We start from the raw sequence: 19,013 nt of genomic DNA, 5'->3' as shown, positions 1-19,013 counted from the left end.
ACGGTGGGAAGGAAGGTGCTGTTTGCATAGCTGAGCTATTTGCCCATATCCATTACAGCCACATGAGATGGCATCACAGAGAAATAGCTCCAGTATGGTTCCCTCCCTGTAGGTGGCCTACAGTTGTAAGCCAATCAGGTCTAAAACTGAAGTAAAGAAGGGACAGAGAAGACTATGTCCAGGAACATCAGGGAAGGCTGGAAAACTAAATTCAGAACAGGGAGCAATTCCAGGAAAGGCTTACACGGGGCATGGGAAGGAGAACTGGAGCTCTCAGAGTCAAAGCTTTTGTTGTCTCATTTTTGCAGGGACAGCTAGGAGAATATGACTGGTAAGGCCAGACTAATCAAATTATAGTGGAGTCACATCATACACACATTTAACTTACACGAATTCAACTATAAGTACTCGGGGGGCGATTAAATGGTGCGGGCAATTCCACCTGCCATTCCACTCAATGAACATATGCCCTGGAGTAAGTGTGAGAGGAGACGTGAATCTGCTGTTCAATCAGTCGGTCTCAGTTTCCGTGTGCCTCTCATAGTGTGAGCATCTTGCCCCACTGAGTGTGATTCTAGTATTTAAAGATATGTATTTTTCAAATGTACTTTATGGGCAAATTTAAGGGACTTTCAAGAGTAATTTTCACTATACACGATTTTCATCTTACTCACTGTCTTTAGAACCTAAGCATAAGATGTGACTCTACTGTATAACCAAACTCTGAAATGTGAAAAAGGGCAAAAAAGAGAAGGAAATGAATCTTAAGCCATATATACATTGTAGCCAATAATATAGGTTTTGTTTTTGAATTTTGCAAACGCCTAACCCAACTGTAGTATCAATTGTGAGAGAAGTGTCTCAGGAAGTTTTCATAAAGCACAGATAGAAAGTTTCTTTCTTTCTTTTTATCTTGTGCATTGGTAACTGGATTATAAACTCTATGAGGCTAGAAAGCAAATTTTGTTTTTTAAATGGCTCCCTGCTTTTTCTGTTTTACATTAACAACATTACACATGCATACAAATAATGCACAAGAGATCCTAACAATGCTTAGCTGGCCTTGGGCAGCAAGTTTATGCTCACTTATTTGTGAATAAGACCCGCTCAGCTCACTAGGACTCACTTCTGAATAAACATATATTGGCTTAGGATGCATTAACGCTATGTGAAAATGCAAGATGAGACAAAAACAAGTGGGAATGGGGAGTGAGTCTTGATAGATTTGAATGAAGCCAGCACAAATGTTAACAGCACAAATACTAAAAGGATAGTGTGAATCAGTCTGCATCCAAGAGCTACTCAGCAGATATCTAATTTGTGCTTGTATAAAAATTTGTTTAGTAGAAAAACCCATCCCTAGCACATTTAGGACCAAAGTGAAATGATTGGTTTGGATTCAGAATTGACTCAGTGAAATGAATGGGGACTAATTTAAGCCTCATTTGTTTAGTGAGCCTTCTACAGGTGTGTGGGACCTTTGGCCCTCCAGATGTTGCTGAACCACAACTCCCATCATCCCTGGCTGTTGACCATGTTTGCTGGGGCTAATGGGAGTTGTAGCTCAGCAACATCTGGAGGGTCAAAGGTTCCCCACACCCCACCTATTCTAACCATGACTAAGTCTGGATGCATCCCATTGATACCCTGTAGTAAAGACGAGAGCTAACAAGTCTGCTCTTTACAGAAAGACAGCCATTGACAAAATAATAAAAAAAGTGATGGGGAAAAATAGGACACTATTTCAAGGAAAAAAAGGGGGGGAAGGATAGACAAAGAGGAGCTAATTCCATTTGTAAGTAACTGTGAAGTGTCTTCATGTAGCAGAGGTGAGGATATAATTGGCGATGTGTTTGACTGCCAGCATAGTCTCCTTACAGGTTGATCTTATCTTTGATTCAGGGAGGAAAAAGCCATATCGGCCGAGGTCGCGAAGCTCAAAGACAAATGCATGCTTAATGCCTTCATCATAAGCCCAGTCTACAGAGGAACCGGAACAAGGATCTGAAAAACAGGGAGACCAGAAGCAGCATTACGGACAGCCCTAGCATGGAGGACTTGATAAAACAGGAATATTACCCATAGCAGTAGCAGTCTGGGAGGTGGGGTAGAGCTGCAGAGCTGCCCTTTTGATACTGGAATTACTGCAGATTATTATGATAGGTCTGAGGTAGGGCAAGGTGTTGGTGACCCCACACTGCTGCTGCCCTGCCCCATCCCATCCAGATATACTTCAGTGCAGCCAGTGTCATGAGGGTAGCTCTGTGATTCTGCCCTGTCACAAAAACCACTAATGTCTCATCAGCTGGGCTAGAAGAAAGATAATTTAATTACTGCATTTATCTCCCACCTTTTTTCCAAGGAGCTCAAAGTGACATACATGGCTCTCCTCCTCCCCATTTTATCCTCACAACAACCCTGTGAGGTAGGTTAGGTTGAGACATGGCAATTGGCCCAAGATCACATAACGAATGATTGAACTGATATTTGAGCCCTGACCATTATGCCTCCCCCATCAGTTCAGATAACCCTTTGTGAAGATGACTGACACTGAAAGACTACAGAGAGCTTTCCTCTTTAAAGAACCAAACTACATGTTACATTATACATGCTTTTAAAAAAGCGTGCTTAAACAGGTCACTGAAGAAAAAGCAGCTGTGGGGCCCCATTCCAGAATGTAATCCTTCACTTGGTCATTAAGTTCACTGGGTAATCTTGGAGTAGTCATGATCTCTAAGCAGCACCTACCTGACAGGATCATTATGAGGACAAAATGGTATGAGGGGAGAATTATATATGCTGGCTTAAGCTCCTTGGTGGAAAGGCAGGATATAGATGTACTTACTGTATTTATTGTTGCTTGAAAGTATTGATTTTAATTAATTTGAATTTTGAAAATTGGAAATGGACTGCCTTCAAGTCGATCCCGACTTATGGCGACCCTATGAATAGGGTTTTGATGGTAAGTGGTAGTCAGAGGGGGTTTACCATTGCCTTCCTCTAAGGCTAGTCCTCTCCAGCTGGCTGGGGCCTGCTCAGCTTGCCACAGCTGCACAAGCCAGCCCCTTCTTTGTCTGCAACTGCCATCTGGGGAGCGACTGAGCTCCTTGGGACTATGCAGCTTGCCCACGGCTGCACAGGTGGCAGGGCACGTCACCCCTGAGGCACTCACTGGGGGTGATCTTTAGCTGGCCCTTGACACCCAGGAGACACAAGCAGGGATTTGAACTCGCAGACTCTGGACTCCCAGCCAGGCTCTCCTTAGATGGTTGTAAACTGCCTTGAGATTTTTTTTAATAAAAGGTGTTCTTTATAACATTGGTTTAATAAATAAGTAAATAAATGTAATAGATGCAATACATAAAATAAAATGAACCATGTGGTATTTCTTTGCACACATTACATTAGACAGACGAATGCTTATCACATGGGAGAAGCTGGGATGGACAAAAAGTAACATCTAAACTGGCCGAAAAGGAGGTGATAAGACACAATCTGATTTTTTGGAAGGTGAGGCGCAGCCATCAGAAGTGACTCATCGGGTGGGGCAGTGTTGCTGCCTTAGCTTCCCAAGAGGTGGTAAGCACAGCAGGGAGATAAGCATGGTGCAAGTGCACAATGGGCCCAGTCTCGCCCTCCTGCCAGTCCATTTGCATTATGCCAACCTCCATGCTGTCTTGCCCTTTCCCCTCTCGGTAAGCAACAGCAACGCTTCTGCCGAGAAGCTGGCATTCTGGCTCTGCCCCTCCGGGCAAGCTGCTTCTGGCAGCCAATTTTCAAAAACAGTCACCTAAAAGAAAACAGGAGAGTGGCCAATATTTTTCACCTCAAATCAAGAGCTGAGAAGACTTTGGAGGTTCCTCGTCAGAAATATAGATGCATCTGAAGGATTCCCAAATGAGCAAAAAGGCTTTAATTAAGGGGAGTTTAATTTTTTGCGGGGGTCTCCACTCATTCTCAAGTTGGCAGTGGGGGTTATATTCAGCTATGTCCTACCTCAGAATAAAATAACTGAAATGAATGAACCTAAGTTAGCCATGTTCATTAACTTCAATGGGTCTACTCTGAGTAGGAGTGTCATTTTGCCTAAAGTGAGACTTCATTTAATAAGTTATTTATTACAAAATGTAATGTCCTGAAGTGAAATTTCAGAGCAGATTTACAGACTTCTACATGGATGAAGCATCTAAGGAATTTTGAGGAAAGCCAAAATAAGTTTGTTTAACACCAGCAGAAATTCTCATGGTGTGTGTATGCATGTACATGTCCACAGAAACTAGAAATGAATACTTACAAATTGTAGAGGCAATGGGCCCATATGTGTATTTTGTGCCATAAAGACTAGATAAAGCCTCCACTGCTTCCTTAGCCACTTCATTCTATATTTCAAAGAAGAAAAAAAGATGAATATATCCACTTCTTCATATCATCATCATCATTTATTATCTGCCTTTCACCCAAAGGTCTCAGGTCAAGTTACAACAATTTTAACATACAACATTAAAAACAATTAAAAAAAACCTAAAATCCCAGAATAGGTCCTTAAAATACATGTCTCAGGAGTCAAAGGCCAGGAAGAGATGCGTCTTCAGCATTCACCTAAAACGGTAAGCCAGATGCATCTCAGTGTGGAGGGGGGTTCCACAATTTATGGGCTGCCACAAAGAATGCCCTCTCCCAGGCACCTCCCCTGAGCTTCCAAGGGTGGTGGAACTGCCAAAAGGGCCCCCTCTGCTGATCTCAACACCCGAGAGGGTCTGCAGGGAGGAGGTGGTCTTTCAGATATTTGGGACAAGTCATTTAGGGCTTTAAACACTAGTGTGAGCACCTTGAATTGGGCCTGGAAACAAACTGGCACCCAATTTCCCCCCAAAGGGCTCCATAAGAATTCAGTAACACCACAAGGTACCCCTGTGTCTCCATGGAGAGGAGTGGTGGTGGAGTGGGCGGAGCACACATGCAAGCCCCACCCCCAATGTTCCAGTGTGTATCTCCATTCTCCCTCACTCAGGCTCTAGTATTCCCTCTGTTGGGGGGGTGTCTGCAGGACGCTTTTCCTTGTGTTTTCTTCACCACAAACAGAGTCCTTTTTTATGATCGGGGACCCTGATAAAGCAGGATCCCTGATTGCATGAGGTGCTTTACTCATGTTCAAGCGAACATGAGTAAAAGGCTCCTGCTAACCTTTTCTGCTTAACATGGAAAGGTTGAGGCTGGCATGCACAGAGGTGGACACACACAGAGAAGTTGGGGGCAAGGCTTGCCAAGTAGAACTGCATTAATACACCCATCATTTTCCGGATTGTTGGTTGGTTGTGCAAATGCCTGAACATGGTTCTGGCCACTTTCAAATGTGTTTATAGGAACACAGGAAGTTGTTGGAGTATAACACTCATCACTCCGACCATTGGCCATGTTGGCTGGAGCTGATGGTTGTAGTCTGACAACATCTGGAGGGCTGGAGGTCCCCTGTCCCTGTAATATGATAGGTCTCTGTTCTTGAAAATTTCAGTGTATAAAATCTTATTTTAAATTTGAGATGCGAGATAATTGCCAAAGTACAGACTACTTCCAAAGCTAGTATACACTTTGTCAGTATGAACTTTGCAGGGAAGCTGAAGAGATTGATTTTGCAATACTGTTTCTTCGAGGGCTGGCACCAGGGCTTGGCATTGCTGGGCACCTGATGAGGCTCATGCCCCAGTAGGGGCCCCACTGACAGTCCATGAGCCTCTTGGTCTGCTTCATTTTCTCTTCCTTGCTGTTTCTTCTAGTCCTCTCTAAGTGAGGAAATGGAGCAGAAATCTTCACATTAAGTTAACATATAAACAGAAAAGCCTGCTGGATCAGGCTAAAGACCCATGTAGTTCAGCATCCTGTTCTCACCGTGGCCAACCAGATGCCCATGGGAAGCCTCCAAGCAGGACCAGAGAGCAACCTCTCCTTCTAAGACAGTGCTCTAGTTGCTACTAGTCATGTAGACCGGTGTTCTTCAACTTTGGGTCCCCAGATGTTGTTGGATTACAGCTCCCATGGTCCCTTGACCAGTGGCTAAGCTGGCTGGGAAAAATGGAAGTTGTAGTCCAAGTACATCTGGAGACCTAAGGTTGAAGAACAGTGTTCTAGGAGGTGTGTGGATTGGGCCCAGAGGGAGTGACAAGTAAATGGGCAGTGTTAGCAATAGTGGCAAAGAAGAAGACTGGGGAAGAGAGGTGTCTACTGAGAGCATCTTACAGACAAAATTAAATAAAAATAAATAAACCTGGAACTGATACCAGTTTCTTCTAAACCAAATTCCATAGGTTGGAGCACTGAGTGATTATTCTATCGGCGCCTGCAACACAGAACTTTCCCCCTCTTCTCTCCCTGCTTCCCCCAACCTGGTCTTATGAGACACGTGGGAAAGGGGAATTTCCATTGTGGAGGTGTAAATCCTTGTGCTAACGGAATGAGTTAGTTGTAGACCGTCCTATATTTTATTTTGGTGTTGGTCACAGAGACATAGATCAGAGGATGGACCTATAAGATATTGTGATATTTCAAATGTCAGGTTTTGTTGTTTCAAGTACAGTATGAAAGTCATTAATAGTGAGGAGATGAGCATGATTTAGGTTCCTGTGTTACAAGACACAAGAGGGCAGCATTGGGGTATCTACATTTCTATTACAAGCACCTACAAAATTAGGAGTGCTGGTTTTCCTACATAGAGTGCTTTCCTGTATGATGCTGGGTGTATCAACTACTAAGAATTGCTATTATTTGGAAGGGGTGGGGGGAAATCTCATCCTATGTTCACATCAAGATACTTTCATTTGCACCCTTGAAAAACAACAGCAGCAGCCTAGGTCAAGCTGACCTGTGTGCTGTAACTGAACATGATGGGGACTGTAGCAAAGATCCAGGTAGTTGAGACAGTCTGTTTCTTGGATCTAAACTTGCGCTGGATTTATGCTAAAAGACTCAGATATTTGCATTCAGCCTCCCCAAGCTGATGTCATCTACTTTTGAATACCTTCCTGCTGCACCTTAGCAGTGCATCACCATATTTATCTTCATGCAATGGCTTTGAGAATGTTGCAAACAAGATAGCAATAACGTGTAGCCTTGACAACTCTTCCGAAGATAGCATTCCTAGTTTTCAATATGACTGAAGCTTCTTAATTTTTTAAAGTACAATATCCAAAATACAGAAAAAAATTTCAGTTGATTGCAGAAGGTGGGGGTGGGAATCAGAGAAGAATTTTCAGAGCGCTTTCAATCAAATAGAATGCCAAAGATGGGAAATGAAGGGGGAGGTAATGATAAATTGTAAAAAAAAAACACTGGTCATGCTAGTGACAATATTTTGATCTCAATCCGAACATTTCCCATGGGCATATCAAAAATTTACTCACCTTTTGTTTACTGCAGAATTACATTTAGTTTATCAACCCCATTCATATAATACAATGTGGTGCCCTCTAGAAGTTGTTGAACTCCATCAGCCCCATCCATCAGGGCCAATGGTGACGGGTGATGAGCACTGCAGTCTAAGAACAGCTGGAGGACACCACGTTGGCTAGCTCTGATATAATACATATAAGACATATGGCCTCATTTTAAAAAAGAAAAAATATCTTCCAATATTCTGCAACAGAGAAATCTGCAAGTGTTGTTCTCTTTTTATAAATCAAAAAAGAAATACTGAGGCATAACACTTTTTTCCCCAGTAAATGCATCAATTGTTGAAATTGGGTGCATTTTGTAGACAAGGTGGGTTAGATCCGAAAATGACCTTCTGTCTGTGACACAGGTTCTTTCATTTATGAAAGGGCCTTGCATCCAAAAGGGCTTCCCACAAATGGGAGGTGAATTTAGCCAATTCTCTTGCTCTTTGCAGCCCCCTACACTGCCTCCCATTCTGTTCCAGAGGCTCCCTCAATTTCTGGAGTAGAGATCTGGAGATAGAGGGGAAAGGAAAAAACTACCCTTCCCTTTTTGTTGGTGGGAACCTCTACTGGATCAAAGGCCTTTCTCTAATGAAAGGGGCTCATTGGATCCAACTCAGTGTAGACCCATGAAAACCAATCCCCCTTTCTACATACCAGTTCATCATGATTGGGGACTGTTTTCGAAGCATAGCCATAAGGAAACATCAACATCTGAGAGTAGGAATGGAAGCTTATATATCCTCTGATGGCAGGAAGGTGGTCACGAATGAAGCTTGCAACTGCTTTTGTTTCTGGCTCAGACTCTTCAGAGGGACCACAGTACTCTTCTTCACAAGGGTCGTGGGAGAAGATATCTTCGGCTGCAAGGAAAAGTTTTCAGATCAGATGTTTATACTGATGGTTACTAACTCTGATGGCTATGTTCTACCGCCCCTGAGTGCCAGTATGTTTATGAATTCCAGTTGCTGGAAACCACAGGAGGGGAGAATGCTATTGCACTCGGGTCCTCCCATAGGTATCTGACTGGCCACTGTGAGAACAGGATGCTGGACTAGACGGGCCACTAGCCTGATCCAGTGGGCTCTTCTTATGTTGTTAAGCTTGTATGTCTTATCAGCTCCGGAAGGGATCTCACAATTGTTTCCCACACCTGATAGATAGCATATAGCTCTGTTGGATTTTACTTGTTGTATAGTGGTGGCCACATTATGGGAAAGCGCTTAATTACATTTTATATAGGGAGCCACATGGATGAGAATGAGGAGAAAGAAAAGAGTGCGGAGCATGGATGACCCATAAGCAGAGGCATGCCTTTGCCCAAGCTGAGGCTGGATGGGCACCCACATCTTCCACTCTGCTACTGCCACTTCTACTGCTACAGATCCTCAGTTTGGAGTTGAGCATGTGTGGTAAAGTTTTGTGAAGGGACCAAGGCATGGGAGGTCAGTGGTCTACTCATGAGTAAGTCACTGAGGAAAAACTTTCATGTTTGGATGGACTCCATTTGGTGATCTACTTCAGGTGGGAAAATCATCGTTGGTTTGCACTGGAGCGTAGGCATGCATTACAAATTTGAATAACCCCAATTTCAAACCTCTCTTTTAAGGATTACCCTTTTGCAGCAATCTTCATTCAAAAATATTACATTCCAGAAATTGTTTACCTGGTGGAGCATCAGCATGTTACAAGTGCACCAACTGGAGCATCATTTCGGCTCCATTGGTGCACCCGCACCGCACCAACCTCTCTGCTGCCTTGTCCCTCTCCCTCCCAGTAAATGGCAGTGACACCTGCTGGAAGATAATGTTGCAGCTCAGTCCCACCAGCTGAGCCACTTCTACTTTATTCTGGAGAAAACTATTATTCTGGAATAAATATTTGGGGACTACATCTTTATTTCTGGAACTGAAAGAAGGTGCACTAGGGCAATGTGAATCCCACCCAGCGATGTAAAAATGCATTGTATTCCTTTCCACCCTGTATTTGCCACATACAGCACTGTTTCCATTCTGCTGCAGTTTGTTTTTGCCAAAGCCTATGTTATTTGTCTTGCTGTCTGCTTGGGCAAAACTACACTATTTATGTAGTTACATAATTAATGATGTAAATTATGTTATCATTATGTTAATCCACTTCATTCATTTCAGTGCAAAGGAAATGCAATACTAATGGGGGAGAAAACCATAATCAATTACACATCATTGAGGGCTGAAATCAACAGCCACAGTAAATACCAATTGTATTCACTGGATTGATTTCTGTTCTGGACATGAGACAAACAAATGAACATCAGCAATTTCTACTCCTGTTTCAGTTTTTGTTGGAATCCCTGTCAATCCTAGTCCCCCCTCACTCCCCACCCCAAGTGGTTACACCTCATAGGCCATGTCTCTGTCACTCTGTGACTCCCAGGCAAATTATACTTACTGCCCCAGCTGGCGTCAAAATTCCTGTTTAAATCAGTACCAATACAACTGCTGTTGGAATTATTGGCACGATTCTTTCTCCACATGCGGTCCTGTGGGGCAAAATGATTGAAGTCTATTATCATCTTGAGGGGAGGGACTTCTAAATTTTATTTTTATGTTGTATTAATTCTGAAAAGTTTAAAAGATAGAAGTCTTATTGACATGTTTGCAACCTGTGCACAGCTAATGTATAGTTGAGAGAAGGGTTGTGCTCACATAACCTGCCTTTGGGCTTTGTTTGCTTTCACATGCCCTGCCCCTGGACTTACTTTGCCTTGGCCTGTTGGGCATACCAATGTGATCTGTATGCACATTGAACTGATGACCTTTAATCATCCCTTGATTTTGCATAGTAATGATTTTTGGGTTACTGGGTGTATGCACATTGGTAAAACGTGTGTATAACCTGCTAACACATTATACCCAAAATATGGAGGTGAGGCTGGCCTGAAACCAGGGCAGGCATAATTCTACTGCATGTCCAGATTTCAACGTTTATTTATTAATGAGATTTCTTACCCACCCTTCATCATAAGATCCCAAGACGTGTTAGAGCAATATAATACACTATTTCAAAAACTGTGACAATTATAAAACAGGTGAAACTGTTCCAAATGGAACAGAACAGTAAACATATGAATAGGGCTAATGAACGCCATAGCTCTTTATGGACAAACTGGTTTATGGTGAAATGAACTTTCTTGATAACACAATGTCTAGGATGACCACTTATGCATCATCAAAAAAGAGAAAATGCATCATCCAAAAAGAGGACAAAACAGGACACACATTTGCATAATATTTGCATATGCTAGTGTGTGTGTGTATACACACCCATACACTCTAGAAATAATAATTATAATTTAAAGAGAAATACAATACATCACACCATGGTGGCAAAGTCTGTAACCAGGTGATCAGTGTATTTCTTCAGTCTGCTGTTCATGTGCTTACAGTTTATAGGCAATGTCAAGGCAATGTTTGCTCTCCCTTCTTATGGTTCTTTATATTTAAATCAGACTTGGACCCAAAAACCCTTCAAATCAAGAACTTCTTCTAACAGAGGAATGCCTTCTCACAGCCGTTAAAAGAGAGGGCTGTCCTCTGTAAAGAAGGACATACTGTCACCCTAACCATTTCATCAGACTCAAGATGATGAAGAAAACTCTAGCCTGCAAAAGATCAGGCCACAATAAGCTAATTCATGAAAGTATCCAACTCAAATGAGAATTTGACATTGATTTCAACCATGGCAGCTGTCTTGATAATCAGTCCATTGAAAGACAGGCCACTTTCTTAGCAATCTCTATGCCGTTTTCATCCCTCTCCTTTCTCATACTTGTTGTAGCATGGCTAGTTCCCAAAAGTAAAGGAAACACAGCCTGTAGGTGAAGGGAAGGTACATGGTACAGGCACTGAGGAAATAGGAACACATTCATACAATTCAGGTGCCCTTGATTAAGAGCATCAAGGCTTTACTGATGTCAGGACAAATATTGAAACTTGTTAACCAACAGTTTCATGATATGATCTCAAAGGTCCTTTGACAACATAATAAATGGAGACATGAACACTCATATTTGTACTCCCTGTGAACAACATACAACACAATCCTCTACATTGTGTCTACATGATTGCAATTACACATGATTGTGTCAATCATGTCCCATTGAGCTCAATGGGACTTGCTTCCACGTATGCTGATGTGGGATTGCAGCTATATTCAGTCTTCCATTCAAGATTATGTTCTGTTGCACCTGCCAACCCCTATTCTGAGACTTTTTGGTGTCACCCTAATTATAATTTTATTAATTTATTAATAATTAATACAATCAATTTAGTTAATTTAGTAAACTATGTTTACTACAAAGGAAAGAAATGTGTACTGTACTTCAGTCCATGTCCAGATGTAGCCATCAATGTTGAACACAGGAAGAATGTAGAAGTTCAGATTGTTCAATAGCTTGGTCATAACCTTATCCTTTCCATATGTTGTGACAGCCTGTAAGAAACAAATACATTATATACAGTTATTATACAAATACATTATATACTATTCAGTTCTCAAGAAGATGAGAAGTTTAGAAGCCTTCCAACATTTATTTTTAAAGAAGATTTTAGAACTGCTTTCCTCTTGAAGATCTTAGAATGGTTTACAATAATTAAATATAAAATAAATTAAACAACAATAGCACTTAAAAACTAATTTACAATATCCCCCCCACACACTAAGGTTGCAGCCCTAAATTCAGTAGCCTTGGAGTAGACACATATAGGATTGCACTACCAGGCTGCAGTTCTAGTTCCCTGGGGTTGATGGCTGATGGGGGGTAGGCTTCAGTGCAGCCCCTTTCCACTGGCCTTTGCTGGCAGAGACAAGTGCCATCAATGGGATGCAGAATTCTGCTGCAGTGGAGACTTGCCCTCTGCCCAGGGCATTTTGTTTTGGGGTTCTGGAGGCTTTGTATCCATAGGACCAAAAACCCCATGGATCCCTCAAGGAGTCCAAGTACGGTGCGGTAAAAATGGATTGAAAAAAGGACACCTCTATCTTCTGCTCTGACTGGCAGCAGCTGGCAGAATGTTTGGTATGGCAGTAGTTAGAATTGTTCAGCCTGAGGCTGATAATATGTAATTGCAAATACATGTGGCTGACAGCCCTGGAAAAATAAAAATGTTTTTACCTAGTGCTTAAATGACAGTGAAGTTGGTGCCAAGTGAGTTATGTCCCCTGAAAGCACTACTTTCACATTGAAAATATTCATGTGAGAATCTGTGGTGCAGCACTAATGATAATATATAACAACTTCCATGATTGCGGGAGTGAGTTTCTGTGTTCACTGGCAATATTGGATATGCATAAAGTACTGTTTAACCAACCTGCTTCACAAACCATTGGCAGAAAGCAGGTGAAATCCACTCTCGTGCATGAATACCACAGTCCATAAAGATTATCTTCTTCTTTCCACTCTCCTTCCCAACCTGTAACCAGGAAAAATTAATCTTTGACACATTGTTATCATATGTATTATTGGCAAAATGTGCAGTACTAACATTAATTTAAGTGAAGGGAGCAGCCCACTGGAAATATGGCTTGGAGAAGCCATATTGGGCTTGCATGGAATAGATCTAGATTACTCACAGTCATTATAAAAGAACTATTTGATGCTCCAACACAGGGGTGTAGCCATCCAGGGTCTCAGGAGATTGTAGGCCCCTTACTTTTTTGGGAGCAGGGTCCCAGCCAGGTCCCTATGTCTGAGCCGATCAGCATGAAAGGGGAGTGTGTTAGCCACTAAGAAGAGTCCTTGTCCTTTCATGTTGATTGGAGCCAGTCAGAGTGAAAGGAGATGAGTCAGCCACTGAGAAGACTCTTCTTAGTAGTTAACACACAGTCTCTCCTTTTGAGCTGATTGGCTCCTATGGATGTCTGCTGTAGTGGAGTGTGAAGTCGACAGGCCCAGGCCCAGGGGTGGTCAGGTTAGGGACTGGTTGGGGACCCCTGGTGCTGGGACTGGATGCTCCGTGATCCACACTAGCATTGGGTCACAGAGCATGCACTTCTGTGACCCGATGCTGATGCGTATCATGGAGCGGCAGTCACCATCCCAGGCAACTCCCCTAAAGATGGCACAGGCTGTCTACACAACTTCCTGTGTGGTGTCACTGCATTAGTGCACTGTGAGCACATGCTTGCCATCACCCAAGATGGTAGCAGGGACATCAATAACATGCCACCCCCCCGGCAGGCGGGCGCACACAGCACACTAATCCACGATGCAGCCAGGACTATGCAGTGAGGGCAGCAGTGCCGCCACTGCTGCCATCGTTGCTGCTGCTGCTGCTGCCGCCGCCACGGGCCCCTGTAGTCTGGTGCCCAATGGCCCACTGCAGGCTAGTACCGGCCCTGAACTCAGAGACGACAGAGAGCAAAGGAGATGAGGGAAAGTGGAACAGGGGGTGTAGCTGTGAGGGCATTTGACATGACTGTTATGAAGGGACCCTGCACTTCTGATTTGCTGCTTCACTACTACTCCAATAGAGCAAATGTAAATAACTCTTCTAGTAATTTTCTGCATTGTGTTTAAATCAGTGTATCCTGACTGTAGCCCCCACAAGTTGACAACATGAATGTTTCTTGAGTTACTGTCTTATTATATCTAAGTTGCACACTTGTTTATAGCATTTGAGCCAGAGAAGACTTATACCTTAAGAAGATACATAGGGCGCTCCTCATAAGTCTTTCCAATCTGGATCCGCGAAACTAGCTTGGGGTTATTTTTAGCCATTCTTTCAGTCCATGCAACAATCTAAAAAGACAGTGTTATAAAGCACTGACATATTATTTATTTATTATTTTATTAATTAATTTATTATTTAATTTATATCCCGCCCTTCCTCCCAGCAGGAACCTGTGATTAAAATGTTAGAAGTGACAAATGTTCTAGGTCAGGGGTTCACAAACTGTGGTCCAGGTACCACTGGTAGTCTGCAAGCTTCATTCAGGTCATCTATAGACTGTCTAAAATTACAGTTAAAATTATATAGCATCTAGCACAGTGCATGACTATCGCTACAACAGGTAGAAGAATGATTAAATGGTTCACCAAGACCCTCAACAATATGCAAGAGGTCTGTGGGGCATAAAGTTTGGGAAACACTGATCTAGGTATTACCTATGTAGCTTCAGGAGAACTCCCCCCCGCCCCTCAGTATATGGTACCTGTTCCCAGTCATTGTATCTTGTATAGCTGTACTTCTTGTGGAAATGTCTCCTTCCATCAAATTGTTTTTCAATCTCTTCTTGTAGATTATGGAATAAAATTCTGCGGCAGGAAAATAACACTGGCACATTCACATCATGCATATAGCCTTCCCCTCCCCAGGACTCTCCTATTCTGTGACTCCTTTGATTCAACCCCTTAGTCCTCATCCTCAAATTAAACAAAGCTGACATGCGTGTATATGGCTTTGCTCACATTTGTCCCATCTTACCTTCCTCTCTCCTCCCTCCATTGTCCCCCAGTGCAGAAATTTAGATGGTAAGGGCATATTCAACGAAATAATAGTGCTAGTGCAAGGATTATTGCTAGCGCAATGGGACTCTCCCCTTCTCAGTCCTGCGCTGTCCTCAAATCTGCTCTGGAGGGTTCTGGGCTCCCTAAAACAGATTTAGGGGGCATCTGGGGGAGGAGAACGGAGAACGTTCCATTGCACAAGAAGAAATCCTTGCACTGATGGAATGTTCACTTTAGCACTATGTTGAATACAACTTTAAGTCCTGTCTTTTTTGCTTATATGACTCTGTAAAGTACCATGTATAGTGATGAGGCAACAGAACTAGCTAACAAGCAGCAGTCCTATGGACATTTACTTGGGAATAAGCTCCATTGAATTTAGCTGCGTTTACTTTTGAATAGATTGCATTGTAAATACATAATTGCATAAATAAATTTAGCTTATTTATGATTTTCAGGGAGAGAAGGATCTCACTGAACCCATCTATCTCCATGCATTCTTATATATGATAGATAGTTTATAGATCACATATGCATCCAAGCAGATAGGATTGTTTTCTATATTCACGTTAAAGGAAGTTTTAAAGAACACAGCCGCTAGCTAGGTTTCAAATAACATGATAATTTTTGTGTTAACAAAAAGGCCTTTTGGAACTGGGAATGATGGGGATATTGGCTTCTGTGGATCAATGCTGGGCAACCATTTTAGCAAGGGTGCCACAAGTGACGTCCCAAGTATAATGTAGCACCAAAGTAAATTCTGTTTCATTGTATTTGATCTTTATTTTCTGTACATCACTTTAAGAGTTTTTGAATACAAAGCAATAAAGAAATTTTCTAAATAAATAAAAATAAATACCATCCCAATGTGCACTACAATACACATGCAGGTTTCAGTGCTTTGTCTCTAGTCTACTAGGGAGCATATGATAGGGCAGGCCCACTGATCTGACATAGCCAGGCCCACACACCTTCCTGCCCCTGTCCAAGAGTGCCACGTACCCTGATGCTGTGCCACATGTGGCACGAATGACTTCAGTATGTTATTTATGCTGTAGATATTCTATTCAACTCAACATTATGAAGTAAGGAAGTAAAGTCTGTTTAACTGATTACTAGCCTTCTACCATTCCAATATCCACTGGGTGGCTCTCAATATAAAGTATGTTTAGATGAAATCAGTGGCAAATTTCTATGTCTCTGGATTCTTCCCAGCATTAAGGTTTGCAGTTTTTGCAATATTGCATCTCAACAGACAATTTAATAAGTTGAGTCCATGCTCTGTACTATAAATCTATATTGGCAAACCATTTTGAAAAGTATTAGTGGAAGGGTAACATGGATTCAAACCAAGAAGGTTACATATAGTATCTGTACATTTATGATGAGCTAAGAAGATAAAACTCCAAATCTGAGCTTAGTCATGGGACAACAAACAAGCAAGCAAAAAGCCACCCTTTCATATAATATAGCTATCAACCAGCACATTGCCAAGTATGTATCAGACAACTTGGGGAAACTGTAATTTAATATAGTATGTGCAGTCCTATATATAAATACTTTGGTCTAATTATACAGCTGATCATTTTTGTTTATTTAGAATTGTTCTCATAATGAATAGGAGCTCAGATATTGCAAAAGTAAAGGAAGATGGGACATGAGATTTCTGATAAGATTTGAATTTGACACTTAGGACAGGCCTATATATAAGGCCTCATCCCACATGGTCTGGCCTTAGCCAGCCAGTGAGGTCAGTTCCTTGGGTGAAAACACTCTAAAATGAATTTGGAAAGAGACCTTTTTACCCCCCCCTCCAATGTTTGCAGATTTAAGGGTAATTGCACAATGCCTGTAAATATTGAATAAAGTTCTGGCCCAGTTAAACTCTGACTGATGATTGCCTCTTACTTGCTGATTGCAGTATTATAATACACATAATCTACAGTCATCATGAATCAGCTTTATATAGCATACATACTCATATTGCATTCCATTCTGCTCCAGCATTGTGTGGACAAAACTTGTTTGATCTGAACCTACACAGAAATCCACATCTGTTCCGATGACAATGTGTTGAACTGAATTAGGGTGCCAAAAGTCAAGCTGTGCAGAAAAAAATGTGGAGAGTTTCTCATTAAGAAAGTACATTTTAAGGTAACGCATTGTTAAAGACTTTTCCAGACACTACAGAGAGAATCTTCCTTCCCCTTAATCACAAATGTGTGAATCCTCTCTATGCCTGCCTAGCTGTGAAAGAACAGGAAATGAATACATTTATTAAGAAACATGGTGCTTTGGGCAGAACATTAATGCCAATGAAACCTTTACGGCCATGAGGTGGTTCTTAAGTGACTACCAAAAAGAAAGCCTCAGATAGGTAGGTTGGGGATTCCTCCATGTACATTTTTTGTACATTCTAAATTTTAGTGCATGTTGTGTGTACCTTTTTGTACATCTGCACAAAATCTGCACAAAAATATTTATTGGATTTTATACATTAGATTATGCTTCTGAGGATTTCTCATAAGTTCTTCTCAACATTCTTCCCTGTAACTGTTATTGTCAAATACTCATCGAATACCAGAGTACTTGCCAAACAGTGAAAAATGGATATCTATACTTAACATCCAATTATTTTTGCTTTTAATACTTGACAGTTTAAAATAGTTGATGTACCATGGTATTTGACTGTATTGTACAGCTGATGTGCAATTCTATTTACTGAGTATTTTGTAATTGTATGCTTATGAGATTTCCTATTTGTCACCTGCCAATTTCAAAACAAAGAGCTGCCAACGAGCCTAATGCACACCTATTTTTAAATTCTGACATAAAATTTCATGCTGCAAAACTGAACATTTGAATGCAGACTCAAGATTTGAAGATCAGGTGAATGTCAGATATTTGTTTCAGCTGCAATAGCTACATTGCTCATTGACCCAGTTAGGGTTGCCAGGTCCATGGTCTGAGACTGATCATGTATCTTTAGGAGAAGAGAAAGTCAGCCAAGTGCAGGTGTTCTTGCAACACTCTAATGGGAAAAACCACAAGGTGGAATTCTCCCTCCCCCCTCCCCAACTTTTAAAGATGCCGGGCCTGGCAACCAAGAGGTCTTCTGTATCTTTGAAAGTTATGCAACCCTAGACCCAGTGGGTAAGCTAAGCTGTGGGGACATCTTTTAATTTGTTCCCCTGATCTTGGAATGATGCCATTTTATGCTCTGAGAAAACACTTGTATATTTGAGATGAAGAAATTATAGCAAAAACCTGTGGAGAAAAATATAAAAACAAAAAAATATGGTAAAGAAGAATCTCACCTGTGCTGTAAAAACAAAAAAATATGGTAAAGAAGAATCTCACCTGTACTGTAGAGGCCAGATCCTTCAGAAAGTTCACCTGGTTTTCATTCTGAAGCTTTATCCGAAACACTTTCTCACTTCAATAAAAATGAAATGTATTTTAACAGGAAGAATCATATTATTGAATGAAGCCACATTCTGCCCTTTTCCTTCCCCTCCATCTTTGGCTCTTTGAGGCTAGGGTCTCTAAGCTGTACAATTGTACAGCACCCATTCATTTCATTGGGACTTACAAATGGTTGGCTAGAATGGGTGCTCTCCAATAGCTGCTTGTATGTCGACATTTGTACCCAGTAAGTCTGTTAAATAAAGAAACTGACTCGTGGCAAACTTTCATTTCAGAAACTCCCCACAATGAGAAACTTCTACCTGTCAAAGCGACGAATGAGAACAACAGCTGGAGGTGCCACAAGGAGCCCTAAAACTAAAATAGTAAACCTCATGATTCTGCTTTGGCCATAAACTCTGATGTAAGCCCATATATATATATATGTGCAAGCAACTGGGTGACTTCCTTTGATGCTTTCATGGGATAATGTCTTCATTTTTAAAAAAAAACTTTTTTTTTAACAGAAACAGATTGCAATATCTGAGCAATGAAGATAAGATTTTTTAAAGGACTCATATAGCTGGAGGATGCTATTGTTAGGCATCTGCAAGATGAAGCCATGTGCTGTGAGACTGATAGCTCCCTAGGGTTCTTCAACATGCACAATTCTGTATATGGCCACTCAAAAC

General features: G+C 41.6%; 1 protein-coding gene across 1 annotated transcript; it reads right to left on the bottom strand.

Annotated features, from left to right (window-relative positions):
- Positions 1–871: 871 nt before the first annotated feature.
- Positions 872–18,721, bottom strand: LOC133389398 (mast cell carboxypeptidase A-like). Its single transcript, XM_061636994.1, has 11 exons — positions 18,645–18,721; positions 18,277–18,352; positions 16,895–17,019; positions 14,622–14,724; positions 14,107–14,208; positions 12,779–12,880; positions 11,790–11,900; positions 9,858–9,948; positions 8,085–8,290; positions 4,295–4,379; positions 872–2,004 (listed from the first exon to the last, which is right to left on the bottom strand). Exons 1-11 carry the CDS (start codon positions 18,716–18,718, stop codon positions 1,817–1,819), a joined length of 1,263 nt encoding a protein of 420 aa, XP_061492978.1. The 5' UTR covers positions 18,719–18,721; the 3' UTR covers positions 872–1,816.
- Positions 18,722–19,013: the final 292 nt, after the last annotated feature.

This window comes from Rhineura floridana, chromosome 7 (genome assembly GCF_030035675.1).
Source record: "Rhineura floridana isolate rRhiFlo1 chromosome 7, rRhiFlo1.hap2, whole genome shotgun sequence".
NCBI lineage: Eukaryota > Metazoa > Chordata > Lepidosauria > Squamata > Rhineuridae > Rhineura > Rhineura floridana.
The sequence above is the reverse complement of the archived record's forward strand: the minus strand, read 5'-3'. Positions and strand labels throughout refer to the sequence as shown.